Consider the following 16,624-nt stretch of genomic DNA (forward strand, 5'->3'; position numbering starts at 1 on the left):
ACAGATATGCAAGCCACCTGCTCTATAAATTACACACTAAATATTAACAGTGATTGCTTCTGGGTGGTGAGATTTGGCAGTTACCTTAATTTTAAAAAGTGCTTTTATAGAGTTTTTAGAATTATAATAATTTTTTGACCGTGACTATGCGTGTGTGATTTATGAAAAGACAAGAAGAGTAGGACCGAGTTGCCATGTGAACTTCCCTTTCTGTCGACAGCATAAGCCCCCTCTCTGGGCCTCCCTGCAGGCAAGGGACCATGCAGACTGGAGAGAGTGAGGCCAGGAGGGGCCCCCAAAATGTATGTCCAGCGGCTCCCTGACTACCTTCATGTAGCAGCACGAGCTTAGCATGACCTGAGCACGAGCTATGGGCTAGGCCTGGTGCTGCTGGCAGCTTCAGCTGGTCAGGCTCCTTTAATCCTCACAAAGCAGCTCCAGGCAGGACCGTTGTTATCCCCTCTTACAGATGAGGAAAGCTGAAACAAGAGTTCCTGTGAGCTGCCCGCCATCACTTAGATTGAAAGACGAAGAGATGGGACTCAGGACCAGGAGGTTTCTGGCCATAGGGTAAGTGTTCTGCGGCTCCAAACCACCAGGCTACACTGCCAGCAGCCCAGCTGGCCCTCCGCTGCTGGCACCCAGCCTTTCAAAGTTGCCTTCCCAGAGGAGAGGTGAAAGGCCAGTTGTATTGTGATCAGTTGTATTGTGATCAATACAGGGCCAACTGTATTGTGATCAAGAAGTGCCAGAGCTGATGGGAATCTGTATATTGTGACTGGGCTAGTCAGATGGCTCATGACACCACCTGGGCCAGGCAAGGTGCTGACGGTGGGTGGACGTGGGGCAAAGACCTGATTCTGCTGGTTTCTGGCTGTGTGATTTCAGAAAAGTCAATTGTCTTTTTTTCCTCGTCTTGCAAAGTGAGGATAAACACACACACAACTCATGGGATTGTTCTGTGTCCCACAGGATAAGTAGAAAGTGCTTGGTAGAGTACATGGCCCTGGCATTGTTTTGGGTATTGCTGTTGCTGGCCAAGGCTGGGCTTGGGGCTCAATCTCAGATGTTGAGGATGGAGGGGCACTGCCTGCCTCTCCCTTCCATGTCCCTCCGCGATGGCTTCAGATCTGCGGGAAGCTATGAGTTTGCCCAGTGTGTGTTCATGGTCTCTACTAAATTAGAAAGGAAATAAGACAGGGCATGCTGGAGCTGTGGGAAAGAGTGTCACTGCTCTGTTCAACATTGAACAGGCAGCTTTATTTCCAGGCTGTGGATCAGGACAACCTGGAAGAACCATCCCGGGAGCAGAGGATTGGAAAGGCACTTTCCCCCTCAATACATGTCAAATTCATATACTTGAAAAATCACTGAGACTTCTACAGTCCACACAAAACAGTCTCTGTTTAACAGCATCACATTCAGTATTTTTTTAAAAAATAAATAAATAAACACCATGTATAGGCAAAGGACTGACATTGAAATGCTTTATATCCCACAATGTTGAAAGAAAAGACATCGAGTATTTTTTTCCATTGCACCTTTATTGTTTATTCTGTTCAATGTTCAGAATTTTCATACAGTCTTTCGAGAATCACATAGAGCCTACTGAGTAGCTCCTTTCCCCTGACATTGCTTTATTTCTAACCAGCCTCCTCTCATCCCTTGTCTTTAATGTATGATATTCTGCTAGTGTCCAAGGAGTTCCCAGGGTTGTTTTTACAGGGGAGGGAGAAGAGTGTACAGTAGTATTCCTGCGGCTTTCTCTCCTCTCCACCTCCTCTCTTGTTCAGCAGCCTCCAGACCCCCAAGGGCTAAGGAATCAGACACATTGGGTTTGGATCCTGACTCCACTAGGAGCAATGTGATCTCAGGGACATTTCTTGATCTCTCTGAACCATTTTTCCTTCTTCTACAATGTGGGGGAGGAAAACCTCCCGCTCTCACAGGGTTACTATGAGAATTAAATGACTCCAAGTATCCAAAGCTTCTGGCACAGTGCCTGGGCACACAGTACGCCCTACATGCACCCTAGCTTCCTTCCTTCTGGCAGGGAAGAGAAGATATCTGATAAATCAATGCCAGAGCCAGCTGCTCAGGAGCATTTGAGCAAGAAATGACTCTCTAATGATGGAATTTCAGACACCACAGCATGGGTGAGGGAGAGATCTGGAGGCATAGACTATAGAAGCCTCAGAATCATTTGAATCCAGCCAGGCAGACTGCTGCTGCTTCTGCCTAGGGGCAAGGCTGGTGATACAGTTTGGCTGTCACACCACCCAAATCTCATCTTGAATCCCCACGTGTTGTGGGAGGGACCCAGTGGGAGGTAACCAAATCACGGGGGCAGGTTTCCCATGCTGTTTGCATGATAGTGAATAAGTCTCACGAGATCTGCTTTAAAAATGGGAGTCTCCTTGCACATGTTCACTTTTCTTGTCTGCCACCATGTGAGACGTGCCTTTCACCTTCCACCATGATTGTGAGGCCTCCTCAGCCACGTGGAACTGCAAGTCCAATCAACCTCTTTCTTTTGTAAATTGCCCAGTCTTGGGGATGTCTTTATCAGCAGTGTGAAAACAGATTAATACAGCTGGCAATGGCAGAAGGAATACTAACCCTCTCTTTTAGGCCATGTCACTGCAGCCAGGCAAGGGCCCATTTCAGGGAGCCAGGAGAAGGGAGCCAATTTGTTTCTATGCAACCATCCCTGCCAGAGAGGAAGTTGCTTCACGTGGGTGTAAACCAGGGGCTTTAAAAATGCAGCAGTCCTTTAGGGCAATCATTAAATCCCCTCCTTATGCCCCTGAAAAGTCACTTGTCACAGGGCTGTCCTCACAGCCTGAACCACCATGAGCTCTCATGGGGGAGTTCTTGTGTCATTTACACCCCACCCACTTTTGAAGAGGATCCCAGGTATCGTGCCAAGGAAGGAGTAATGCACCTAGTTCTGAGCTTTCCGCCTTGTTCTTCCCAACTGTCACGGTACATGACCACTAAAATCAAAATCTGATAAACGAATGGTCACAAGAATGAAACAATAATGCTGCCAATAAGAAGCTGAATATTCTGTTCAAAAGTTCATCTGCAAATACAGCCACGCTCTTCTTCCTCAACGGTAGTCCTTTTAATTTTAAGCTGATCTATCACTCAGCCCTTATTCATGCATAATTCTCAGTAAAGATAGGGTGCATCTAAGGTCTGCATGCCCACAATCGTTTGATATCTCCGAGAGAACAACAAAAAGCCGCTCAATAGACAATCTTGAAACATGCACCAACCAAAACCATGGCTGGTAGTATGGGAAAATGTCCTTCAGACCAAAGAGGCAGACAGACAGAGAAGGAGAGAGAGAGAGAGAACAAGAGCGCAAAAGTAAAAGATTCGAGACGAGACAAGAGGACTAGAATGGCTCCACAAGAGAACACCTGCAGTTGGGGGAGGAAGGGACAAAGCAGATAAAACCAAGGAAAGCTCTATGGATCTGGGAGTGCCTTTCCAAGTATTTGGTTCATGCTAAAAAATAGAGCACATTTATTAAAAATATATATTTACAAACCTTGATATGAACAGATACACACATCAAGCCAATGAAAAAAGAAAAATAAGTTATCTCCCCGGTATCAAATAGTTAGACACTTTTGATGAATGGGATGCCTGTCAAAGGGCTGCCCCTGTGGTTTTTCCACTAAATAGCTCGTCAAGTGAAGATGAAACACTTGTCCTGGGAGACACACATCTGAGCCGTGTCCGCCCTATTCATCTTTTCAAATATGTGATATCCATCAGCGATCTGGAATAATGAATTTCTGCACCCATCCGCTCACCGATGGTGTCAGAGGCTGGTCGTCCAAGCATTCTTCCGGGCCCCCTGCCAAAGACGTTGAGTTCCTAGTGCTGTGAACGAGTTTTGTTGGAATCATTGTGCTTTAGTGTCTGCTCCCTGCAGCAGGATCGGTCTATTTGTGTGACCTTCTGTAAAGTCTGAAGGTGCATTTGATTGGGTGGTGTGGGTGGGTCAAGCCTGCTGGTTCTCGCAGGGTCTGGTCAGTGATACGCCGACACGCAGGACTTCCGTCTCTGGCCATCCCGAGGCCTCTGAGGACGCTCTGGGCCATTCACAGGGTGGTGTATATGTAGACAAATATGATCACAATCAGGTTCAGAATGGTCCCGATAATCCCCAGCATTGCCAAGACACTCTCCTCCTTACTTTCTTTTTCTTGACCTCCTCTGTCTTCATCATTTCCACTCGTGATTACCATCTTGGTTGCAAATGTCTTTATCTTCCTCGTCAGGCTAACCTGTAATTGGAAAGAGGCAGCACAAAAGATGATCACTTATAAGCACGCCCTCCATAGCCAGGCAGATCTGCAGCGGGTGGTGATCTGCTTGCAGGTCAGACCATGCTGGGGGGATGACAAATCACACAAGGATCCTATCTTGGGACACCTTGCTCTTGGCCATGGGAAAATGGCAGAACACGGCTAATCGGTTTAGATGAGCGTCCTGACACTGGTACAGAGAGAGGAGCCTAGGAGTCTACCTGGGCACCACCCACTTTGTTGAGCTGGTTTTCCCCCTTTCCCTTGAAGGAGAAACTGGGTCAGCTGCACCGCAGTGAAACTAAGGTCTGTGCCCTCCGTCCTGGTGGTGGGAATTTCACGCACTCTCACATATCAGGTTACACCCAAGAAACGTGCTGTCCTGAGTATCCACAAAGTGTGTAGGGGGCATCACAGTCCTACCATGCTAAAGCTCTGACTGCGGTATGGGTAGGGATGGTTGGAAGCCAGGGAAGGTGATTCATGGAGACCAGGCAGGTTGGTAAGGGGTCTACACACAGTGTGGATGAATAGTACCATGAGAAATTATCATAATCTCTGGTAGAAATAGATATTGCTACAATCATTCCAGAAAACTTCCTGGCATTAGCCAGAAAAGTGAAAAGACATATTCTACCACCGGACACCTGCTCTGCCAGGCGTGTACCCTAAAGAAGGCCTCGCTTCTGTGCACCTGGAGACATAGACAGGACTGCTCCCATGGGCTTCATCTGCCAGAGCAGAGAACTGGAAGTTACCCAGATACGCACCAAGAGGAGAGCAGATGAACATGTGGTGGTCAGTCTCTACAATGGAATATTATATGATGGTGAAATGAATGAATTACAGCTACATGCAACAGGAAGAACAAAGCCCAGACACTTAACGGAGGGAAAAAGCACATGGCAGAAAAATTTGTGCAGCACCACTTGATTCATAAAGGCTCAAAACAGGCAAAACCAAGTTATCTGTTGTTTTAGAGATGAGCTCTTTGATTTTCATAAAAAGTAACGCAATGATTAGCATCAAAATGACTAGTGTAAAACTCAGGACAGTGGCTTTCTCCAGGCAAGAGCGGAGCAGGCTGCCATGAAGGAGGGGCACCAGTGGCCTTCAGATACTAGTCATCTGCCATCTGTTAAGCTTTAAACTGTTCTTTAAACTGCTCCTTTAAACTGCTGGCATATCTTCCAGCTACTCTTTTGGCATGCATGATACATATTGCAATAATCAAAATAACTTTTTATTTTCGAAGACAAAAAACATGGCCATCCAGGAGGCAGACTGGGCAGCCAAAGCCTTCTTTTCCACCAATTGCTTGTCCAAACCATAAGTAAAATAGGACTAGTGTGTGTGGTGGTGGCGGCCCGTCCACTTGTGATGTGATGTGCACCAGGCCACCCCATAGCTACATTTCCTCCATTGGAGGGCTGCACCTTTAGAGCCAGAAGTCTTTTCATGCTTCAGGGTTTGATGATGGTTAAATTTATGTGTTGGCTTGACTGAGTCATGCATGCCCAGAGAGTTGGTCAGGCGTTATTCTGGGTGTGTGTGTGTCAGGATGAGATTAACATTTGAGTTGGCAGACTGAAGAAATCAGACTGTCCTCCTACATGTGGGTGGTGATGGACCAATCAGCTGAAGGCCCGAATGAAACAAAAAGGCTGACATTCCCCCAAATTCCTCCTGCCTGCCTGCCTTCGAGCTGGGACAATGGCTTTTTCCTGCCTTTGGACTGGAACTGTCGATTTTCAGGCAGCTCCTCCTGGGCCTGGAGCCTGCAGGTCTTCAGATGGAACCACACCACCGGCCATCCTGGGTCTCCTGCTTGCTGACTCACCCTGCAGATCTCAGGCCTTGCTGGTCTCCGAAATCACATGAGTCAATTCTGTATAACAAATCTCTTCATACACACCTATATATATCTTACTGGTTCTGTGTCTCTCATTCGAATGCTGTCTCAGGACACACATCCAGGAAGGATCACAAACGGGAATCCAGGAATGTGGGAATGTGAAACGAAACGGGAAATGAAATGTCTGCATGCCCCTCCCTCCGTGCATGTAAGCCCCGAGAGGGCTGGGTCGCTCGCACCTTACGGAGCGGCTCTGGATCCGGAGGACAGTATATGTGAATGAACATCTGTGCGAAGGAGAGGCAAGCACATCAGTGAAGAATGGAGGAACCAATGCAACACGAAAATGTGCATAAGTGAACAAAGGAACGCCCTAAAGGCAAGTTTCATATTCTTCACAACTTTGGTTTACTAGACAGACCTACAGTGGGTTCCTACTCCCATAGCTCAGTTAGGGAAAGCTTCTAGTTGGATTCGTTTGGTTTTCCTGCTTTTTCTCCCCTCGTATGCTTTTAATGATGTATAGTAAACATACAGGAAAGTCCACAAAGTGTGTACAGCTTGATACATTTTCATATCTGTTTAGCACTGAGATAAAGAAACAGAGCTTTCCAGCACCCAGGGGCCTCCCACAGCGCCCCGTCCAGTCACTATCCCTACCTCCTGAAAACCATTAATGTGGCTTCTAACACCATTGATGAGTTTTGCCTGGTTTTGAATTCTACGTAAATGGAATCATACAGTATATCCTCTTTTGAGTCTGATTTCTTACTTTCTACACTGTGTTTGTGAGATTTGCTCATGTCTTTGTGTATAGCTGTGGCTTATTCACTCTCATATGTGAACAGTATTCCACTGGATCACTACACCCAAAATTTATGTCTCTATTTTATGGCTGATGGGCATTTTCGTTGCTTCAAGTTTGGGGCTATTATGAATAATGCTGCTATGAACATTCTTGTACGTATCTTTGGGCAAGCATATACATACATCTTTCCCAATATTTCATATGAAGTTTTTTAACATACAGCAAATTTGAAGGAATTTTACAGTGAGCACCCATAAACTCACCATCTCAAATCCATCACTAACATGTTCCCATACTTGCTTTGTCACATATCTGCCCATTCCTTATTCATCTATCTTCTTTTTTGGGTGCACTTTAAACTACATATATCATTATTACTCTTATTATTATCATTATTATTTTAAGACAGGCTCTTGTTCTTTTGCCTAGGCTGGAGGGCAGTGGTGTGATCACGGCTCTCTGCAGCCTTGACTGCCTGGGCTCAAATGATCCTCCTGCCTCAGCCTCACGAGCAGTTGGTACCACAAGTGTGCACCACCATGCCCACCTAATAAAATTTCTTTTTGTAGAGACTGGGTCCCACTATGTTGCTAGGCTGGTCTTGAACTCCTGGGCTCAAGCAATCCTCCTGCCTCAGCTTCCCTAAGTGCTGGGATCATAAGTGTGCCACCATGCTTGGCCTAAATTGCAGATATTATTTCATTTGCCCTTAAACACAGAAGCATGCTGCATGTTTTAACTACAGTTCAGTATTTATTTACAGTTTTCTCTTTTAATGTAAAATTCACATGTGCATTTCCTACTGACTACATACATACCTAGAAAAGGAGCTGCCAGGCACAGGGTATGCATATGTTTGACGGTAGTGGATACTGCTAAACAGTTTTTTAAAGTGGTTGTGTCTGTTTGCTAGTTTGTAGGTGTTAGTGGATCCCCTCTTTTTATTTTGGCGACTCCATGGCTCAAACTTTGCACAAAGTCATGAGAAGTTGGTTGTAAGAACCTTAGAAATCCACTCCCTTCACTGCCCTGGACAGATGTCTATCCAAGCACTAGTCATCTCTTTAATGGAGTCTCTGGTTTATCATTCGTCTTCTTAGAAAGACTGCAAGCCCTTAGAGGAAGGACTTTCGAATCCCCACCTCCAAGTGTAGTGCCGGGCATGGAGCAGGAACTTAAGAAAACTGAATGAGTGAATGAATGAGTGACTGAATGAATGAGTGGGTGCTCTGGGGCAACCTGGCATCTCCCAGTCTCTGCAGGCCAGGGAATAGATGGCCAGGGTTGGTTTAAGAAGATGCAATTAGTGCTGCCTTTATAACCAAAGACCCATCATCACAGTCAGTCAAGCAAAACAAAGTGCCTGTCATGGAGGCTGCTTCGTTTCAAGGCTTAATTTAGCCTCTTTCCTGAGTTAACCCGAGATAACTCTGACTCAGGAGGAAGTGGAGGGGAATAATCAGGTCAGCTGTGTTTACTTTCTGAGGACTCTGAAGCAAACAAAGACCTAGAAGAGACCTTCTTCGACTCACAGAAGAGTTGCATCTCAAGCATCTGTTTCCAAGTTGCTTAAGTCGTCAACTTGGAAACTTGAATTCCCCTGTAGACACCATGTTGGGAGTGTGGCTTGATTCCCAGGGGAGTTACTGAGGGCTTCCTTAAACGGAGTGGTTAGAATATTGTTTTCTTTGGAAAAAGTTGTCTGGCCAGGGTCTGGAGGATGAACAGTGATGGAGGAGACTCACAGAATCCAGATTAGCCTAGAAACCAGAGCAACGATAGAGATGGGAAAGGAAAACAGAAACAAGAAGCAACAACTATAATAGTAACTGCACATTTTAAAATGAATTAGACAGTGTAATGAGAATGTTTGTAACTCAATGGATAGATGCTTGAGGGGATGGATACCCCATTCTTCATGATGTGTTATTTCACACTGTGTGCCTATATCAAAACATCTCAAGTACCCCATATATATATATACACCCACTTTGTAGCCACAAAAATTAAAACTTAAAAAATAAAAGTAAGAAAATTTATAAAAAACAACAAACAAAGGCTGGGATCAGTCATTGTCTGACATAACGTCTGCTAAAAGGTATAGATATTCATTTATCAACTCAATCATTTACTCATTTCTTCCTGCCAGGGGCTGGGTGGAGGGGGAAGTGGGGATTGGCTGATAATTGTAAAGGCGTCTCTTTTTGGAGTAATACAATATTCTAAACTTAGATTTTTAGTGATGGTTGCACAACTCTAAATACACTCAATATACTAAAGTCATGAAACCGTACACTTCCAATAGATGAATTTTGTGGTTTGTGAATTATATCTCAATCAAGATGTTCATTTTTTAAAAACAGTATTTGCAATAGAATCTGAAATATAAAGTGCCCAGAAATAAATCTAATAAAGAGGTGTGAAATTTTTATAAAGAATATTATAAACTTTACTGAAAGACATAAAAGCAGACCAACATGAAAAGGAATGCCATCTTCATCTTCATGGAATGCCACCTTCAATATGCAAGATTCAATATCCTAAAAACATCAATTTTTCCTAAAGTGTTCTATAGGTTTGTTGTAGTTCCAGTCAAAATGTCTACTGGGTTTTTGGTGTTATTTGATAAGTAGGTTCTAAAATGTCTATCAAAGAGCAAATGGATAATAACAGCTAATATGTTTACTAAAGAATAAGGTAGGGAAATCTGCCTCATAAGACATCAATATGTCTTAGGTCTAAGGCTTATACAAGCCTTAGACACACAGGCCAAAGAAACAAAAACAAAGTCACACATACATGGACACTGCTGATCCACAGGGGAAAATGGGTCTTTGATGAGCAATGTTGGAATAACTGAGTATCTGTATGAAAGGATAAATGAAATCAAACTAGTAGCTCATCCATTCCAGATGGATTATAGATAAGAATAGAAAGAGAACATTCAAAACTTTTATAAGGCAATATAAAGGAATATCTGTATGACCTTGGGGTAGAGAATGGTATCTTAACAAGACATAAAAGCTCAAACTATAAGGAAATTCGACAACCTTAAATTCAATATCTGTTTATCAAAAAATAAAATATCATCAAAAGCAGAAAGTTAAGCCACAAACTGGGATATATACTACACATCATTCTAGTCTCAAATGAGTAAGAAAATGATAAATATCCAGTAGAAAACTGGGCAAAACCGTGTCCAGGCATTTCTCAAAAAAGTATATAGCCATAAAGAACCTAAACCTCAGTATCAGAGAAATGCCAATTAAAACACAGTGAGCTACCATCAAACAGCCATAAGATTGGCAAGAACTAAAACATCTGACAAGACCACTGAACACAGAGTCTGTAGAGCAGCAGGGACTCTCCAGATACCTATTGCAGGAGTATCAGTGGATACTGTCACTTTGGAAAACAGGATGGCATTATCTTGTAAAGCCAAACATACTCACACCCCAGTGATCCAGCCATGCCACCTTGAGATACACACCAAGTACACCTGCAAATACGCAGCAGGGTACATGGATAAGAGCATTTAAAGACAGCAATGTCAGCATAAGCGAAATGCTGAATCCAGCATCAATGGCCATCCGCAGTGGCCTGGATCTACTGTTGTATGTTCTCATGTTGGCATAACACAGAGCGTTGAGGAAAAAATGAAATGCTGGAATGTGCCATCACATGGATGAATTGCAAATACAATATCGAGTGAAAAAGCATGTTGCAAAAGACCACAGAAAGGATGTTCCCACTTAGGTAGGAAGTTCAGAAACAGGGAGAATCTGACCATATTTCATATGGAGATACAAGTGTGATAAAAACACAAAGAAAAGCAAGAGAATAATAAACCTCAAAGCTAGCGTAGTGGTTCCCACTAAGTGGACAGGATGGAGAGGATGCTCAGGGACTCTCTAAGCCACTGGTAATATTTCTCAAGCTGGTGGTGGATACACGAGCGCTTGCTCTTTCTACTTCCATTCTAAATATGCTTCTCATATCTATTCCATATTTAACAAGTCAATTGCTGATTTAATACTTATTACTTAACTACATAATTAACAATAAAACAATAATGATATTAAAACAAATAACTAATTAGCAAAAACCATTTTTTAAAAAAACACAGGGTTTTAAAGACTGGGCATATTAAGTGCTGTGCTGAATGCCAAAAGAAACCCTGCATGGTAACCAGGAAGGGAGCCACTTCTCTGGAAAGACACGGTGCCCCTCATGAGCACCCCTACTGTGCCAAGGTGATGGGCAACTCACTTTCAAGCACAGTTCTCAGCAAGCCAGTCCTCTGCCGGGCTGCTTCCAATGAGCACACTTGAGAGTTTTTAATCATTTGCTTAATTAGGATGCATGTCTTGGAAAATAAAACACATGAATATACAGTGACACAGTGCTGTGTGTGGTCTGGGCCTAGAGGCTGCAGGGCAGCTGGGGAGAGCCCTGTAGGGGGACTCAGGGTTCAGTGTGGAATCCCAGCCGGTCAGGGCTAGAAGGCACCGAGGTCATGGCTCATGGGGCCTGCCCAGCATCCATGGTCTTTCTTTTGGGATCAGGGTCTCGATTTTCCTCTGGAAAATTACCCTTCCCAATGGAGGCTGTCAATCAACCTGCCATGGGGATGGGTCTGGATCCTGGCTAAGCCTATAAGATGCTCTCTCTCTGGAGCTTAGTCTTAGGTTGAGTGATAGCAGGTGGGTTAACCATAAACACTGTCTCATCCTAGCCACGGTGCTGAAATGAGGTTCCATTTGCTGCTGCCGCCTGGATGCCTGGAGCCAGGCTGACTTTTGCCCTTTCTAAAGCTCAGTTCACCATTTCCTTCTATCCCATGAACTACCCCATATCCCTGCAAAAAACAGTGTTTTTGCTTAAGGCAGCTGGAACCCATTTCTTACCAGTATCTGTTGCATGCAACCAGGGAGCTTTTACTTGTACAGAAGGGGTATTCAAGTTTATTTTGTTGGCTTCTTTGAACTCCCCCTAGAAGAATACTCAATGCTAACCAAGCCTCCTCTTGAAGACTTCCCATCATTCTGGAATTTACCACCTCTCAGGAAGTATATTCTACCAGCTGACAGCTCAGTCAGGAAAGCCCTTCAGTTTACAACGAAATATTCTCGCTTAGCTTGCACCCACTGGAACTACTTTATAACCAGGAACTAAACAAAAGCAAGTCCTTGTTATCCTCTGCAAGGTAGCACCACGGTTTCTGAAAAACTGATACTGAAGGAATGACAACTCTGGCTTCAGATATAGCTGAGATCCAACCTTGTCTCAGTGGTTTATCAGCTGTGTGACTGGGGCAAGCTGCTTCATCTCTCTGAGCTTCAGTTTCCTCATCTATAAAGCAGGGATAATAGCTTGTAGGATTAAAGATACTAGGTGTAAGTCTCCTAGCTTGATGAATGGCGGCCACTACGATTAAGTGGTGATGATGATGATGACGACGATGATGATGACAGGCTCATTCTCATGGACTTCACAAGCCCTTTTGTCCAGCTAAGCACCTTCTGTTCCCTACTTGTCCACATAGCCACTCCTAATCATGATCCCTTCTCCTGGGAAGGCCCACCCTAAAAATCACAGCACGCACAAGGAAAACATTATTCCAGGGAAAGTTTTTTGAGCCCAAACTGGGCAGGATTGTCCTCTCCCTCCTGGATGTGGCACATCCATGGATGCTAATAGGAACACCTCACTTTGGGGCCCCCACAGCATGCCGTGACTCATGATGCTGCAAAGCCAAATTGCTCCCTCCTGTTCATGGAAGGTGAGCATTTTTAACCCAAGAATAGGACTTAGTATTTACATTACAGTCCAAGGGGCTGACCTCTATCCACTGTGCCAATCTGTTGAGTTCACCTTGGTTCCCAGATGATTGTCTTCCTTCCTCCCAGCTTCATCCACACACAGGATGTGCAGACTCTCCATACAGCTGTCTAAATGACTCACCTTCCAGTTTTTGACTAGGTTTCCAGCTTGATACCAGCTAGCTCGTTAGCACTCTTCCAAGGCTGCCAATTGGCTACTATTTGCCTTCTCCTCTGGCCGACATTTCTCCAAGGTTGCTACAAAGTCCACCTAGCGGCCAGGCACGGTGGCTCACACCTGTAATCCCAGCACCTTGGGAAGTGAAGGCGGGCGGATCACGAGGTCAAGTGATCGAGATCATCCTTGCCAACAGGGTGAAACCTCACCACTACTATAAATACAAAAATTAGCTGGGTGTGGTGTCCTACACCTGTAGTCCCAGTTACTCGGGAGGCTGAGGCAGGAGAATTACTTGAACCCAGGAGGCAGAGACTGTAGTGAGCCAAGATCGCACCACTGCATTCCAGCCTGGTGGCAGACTGAGACTCTGTCTCAAAAGAAAAAAAAAAAAATTCCATCTAGGACTTAGAGGTCTCTAGGTTAGTGACCCTGCTGGACAGACCATGGCTGAGCGATATCCAAGATGCTGGGTCCTGGCACTCTCTGCAGCCTCTATTTTCTGGTGAAGTTTCCTCTTTATTACTTCTCTAGACCAATTTCTCAGAGTCAATTCTAAGAATTGGAGTTCGTCCCTTGCCAAGCCACTCAGTGATCAATAGTAAACTGGGGAATGAAAAATTCATGTGATTACGACTCACTGATGCATTACCTGGCAGTTGAAAATGATGGTGGCCTTTCTCAGCAAACTAACACGGGAACAGCAAACCAAACACCGCATGTTCTCACTCATAAGTAGGAGTTGAACAATGAGAACATATGGACACAGGGAGGGGAACATCACACACCAGGGCCTGTCGGGGAGTCGGGGACAAAGGGAGAGAGAGCATTAAGACAAATACCTAACGCATGCGGGGCTTAAAACCTAGATGATGGGTTGATAGGTGCAGCAAACCACCATGGTACATGTATACCTATGTAAATAACCTGCAGGTTCTGCACATGTATCCCAGAACTTAAAGTAAAATTAAAAAAAAAAAAAGAAAGAAAATGATGGTGACAAAGACCATGTGGTAAAAAAAGGAAGATGCCTGGCTAGGCAAGGTGGCTCACGCCTGTAACCCCAGCACTCTGGGAGGCCAAGGTGGGTGGATCACGAGGTCAGGAGATCGAGACCATCCTGGCTAACACAGTGAAACCCCGTCTCTACTAAAAATACAAAAAATTAGCCGGGCGCGGTGGCGGACGCCTGTAGTCCCAGCTACTCTGGAGGCTGAGGCAGGAGAATGGCGTGAACCCGGGAGGCGGAGCTTGCAGTGAGCAGAGATCGCGCCACTACACTCCAGCCTGGGTGAGACAGCGAGACTCTGTCTCAAATAAAAAAGGAAGATGCCCACGATGTGATAAGGGGAAAAACACAGGATATTAAAATTCAGTTCTACTTACGACTGCAAATAATTTTTTTTATTATTTAAATAGTTTATTTTTGTTAATGATGGGAATATTTTCTCAGTAAGTTCAAACAATGTTATCACAGGGAAGGATAAGCTAATGTTAGATCTAGAACAGTTAGTACAGCATTATCTTGAAATTTCAGGGGGAAAAAGTGGTTGACTGGAACTTCATCTATCTTTTTAACCAAACAATGTTAAAATGAACACATTTGAACAGAAAAATGTTATCTAGTTTTTATATTTCAAATGTAAAATACTTTAATAGAGAAAATCCCATTTTTCTGCATCTATTTAGACAATATTACAATAAAAGGCAGTGTGGAATGCAGAATGTAGCTAGTGAGAATATTAGATAATGTAAATTTAAGAAGAAACTAGCTTTTCCATATTAAATAAAATCAATGATCACATAAATTCAACATGATTACAGGGACTAAAGTAAAAATACAAAGTACAATATAGTGCAAGTAAGATTTTTAAAACTTACTTGTCTAGGAAAAACATGCTGGGGGAAAAAATCAGAAATGTTCTATAACACAGTTGATTATGTTAATTTACTTTTATCACGTTCAAAGCAATCCATATATAAATAAATAAAACTACGAAGACTACGAGTGCTTCTGTTTTCCGACAATCCTCGAAGAACCTCACCAGCCAAGTGACGAGAACAATGCCAGCGTGCAAGGAGAAATCTTGGTGTCAGTACCTCTCTGCTTGAGAGGCTGGAATTTGAAAACCAAAAGGGGTCGTTGCTGTCTGTGAAAAATGACAAATGAGAGAGGTTCTGACAGCTGTTCTATAATACAGCAGAGACGTTCAGGCTGAATGGGAGTTGGCTTCTGTGTCATTTAATTCTAGTACCAACTTGTTTGTGAAAATAATGCCAGTTTCAGAACTAAATCTGTGCTCCCTGATGTGCTAAAAGGTACCAGACATTCCGGAAAAGGAAGACAGGGACTATTGTATCCAAATTCTTTCCATCACTTGCTGCCTGCTTTCAATGGAGTGGCTCAGGCTCAATTGTAATTCCGAGTGTTTCTCCATCTTGAGAACATTTCCATATTGTGGAGCGGGGAAGGTTCACGCTGATCCTATCTACAAGGACAAGCTCCTGCCTGGAAATTTAGCATCGCTGTTTGACAAATCTAGCAGATGAGGCCAGAGCACAGAGGAAGTATCAACTTCTCCCCTTGAGGAGGAGACCTCAGTGGTCACCTAAAACACAGCCACCCATAGCAAGGGGCATATACAAATGGAAGATGAGAGCTCTGGCCTTCAACGAGCTCATAGCCCAAGGAGGGGAAAACAAAAATTGATCACTATGGGATGAGGGCTCAGGGCACTGCAGAGAGGGCACGCAGTGAACTGTCCCCAGAAGATAGAAGGTCTGAGTGGAGACATCAAAGGCCAGTAAGACCATCTCAGCTGATGGTGGAGAAGGGCACTGAGGCAGGGGACTGGCAGATGCAAAGAAAATGTGCAAGTGTGAAATGCTACATCGAGGAGGACTGGCGCAGCAGCATGGTGAGGGGGTTGTCCTAAGAGCTGAGGCTGGAGGAGGAAGCAGGGACTAGAACAGAGGCCTTTGTAAGTCATGCAAGGCACTTGTGGAATTTACTCATTAGATGCAATGGGTACATGGATGTTCAATTCCTGTTTATTTTCTCAATCACACATATACACTATGTATACTCTTGTATGCATTAGACACTTTATATTGAATTTTTGAAATTCACTTGGCTCCTAAAATCAAACCACAGAAAGTAAAATGGGTAACTCGCTCTCCAGGACTAAATGTCTGGACAGGGTGGTTGCCAGCTCTGGCAACATTCCACAGTTGCCTTCCAGGCTTTCAGGAAATGAGCTGGGAGTCTCTGAGTGACAGAGTCTGAACCCAGGCAAGGTCTTCATCAGGGGCTGGGCAAGAGTTTTCCAAAGGACAAACTCCCCCACATGTGCCCATGCCCAGCACAGGCAGCCACAGAATGGTGTGACTGTCATCAGACGGCCACTCAAGGGAGATGGCAGCCAGGCCATCTCTGGTGACAGGAATTATTCCCAGGAGTTCCAAAGGACCGCTGAAGAGATAAAACATCTGTAAAGCATTTAGTATGATCAACAAAGGTTCACAATGATTAGCATTAATTACAGTGCTTCCCCTCCCTAATTGCCAAGATGTTGCTGGATCTGGCTTTGTACTTGGTATCTGTCATGATGGGGCCAGTAGCTACTTAGCTACTAT

At 44.3% G+C, this 16,624-nt stretch overlaps 1 protein-coding gene across 1 annotated transcript in view; it reads right to left on the reverse strand.

Moving 5' to 3' along the window:
* Positions 1 to 2,107: 2,107 nt before the first annotated feature.
* The window catches only part of LOC105547903, a 47,712-nt gene continuing 33,195 nt past the window's right edge, over positions 2,108 to 16,624 (reverse strand). The window contains exon 3 of the mRNA XM_011991674.1: positions 2,108 to 4,304. Within this exon, the coding sequence (XP_011847064.1) occupies positions 4,119 to 4,304 (186 nt within the window). The 3' untranslated portion in view covers positions 2,108 to 4,118. The remainder of the gene's footprint in view (positions 4,305 to 16,624) is intronic.

This window comes from Mandrillus leucophaeus, unplaced genomic scaffold (genome assembly GCF_000951045.1).
Source record: "Mandrillus leucophaeus isolate KB7577 unplaced genomic scaffold, Mleu.le_1.0 Scaffold4, whole genome shotgun sequence".
Lineage (NCBI taxonomy): Eukaryota > Metazoa > Chordata > Mammalia > Primates > Cercopithecidae > Mandrillus > Mandrillus leucophaeus.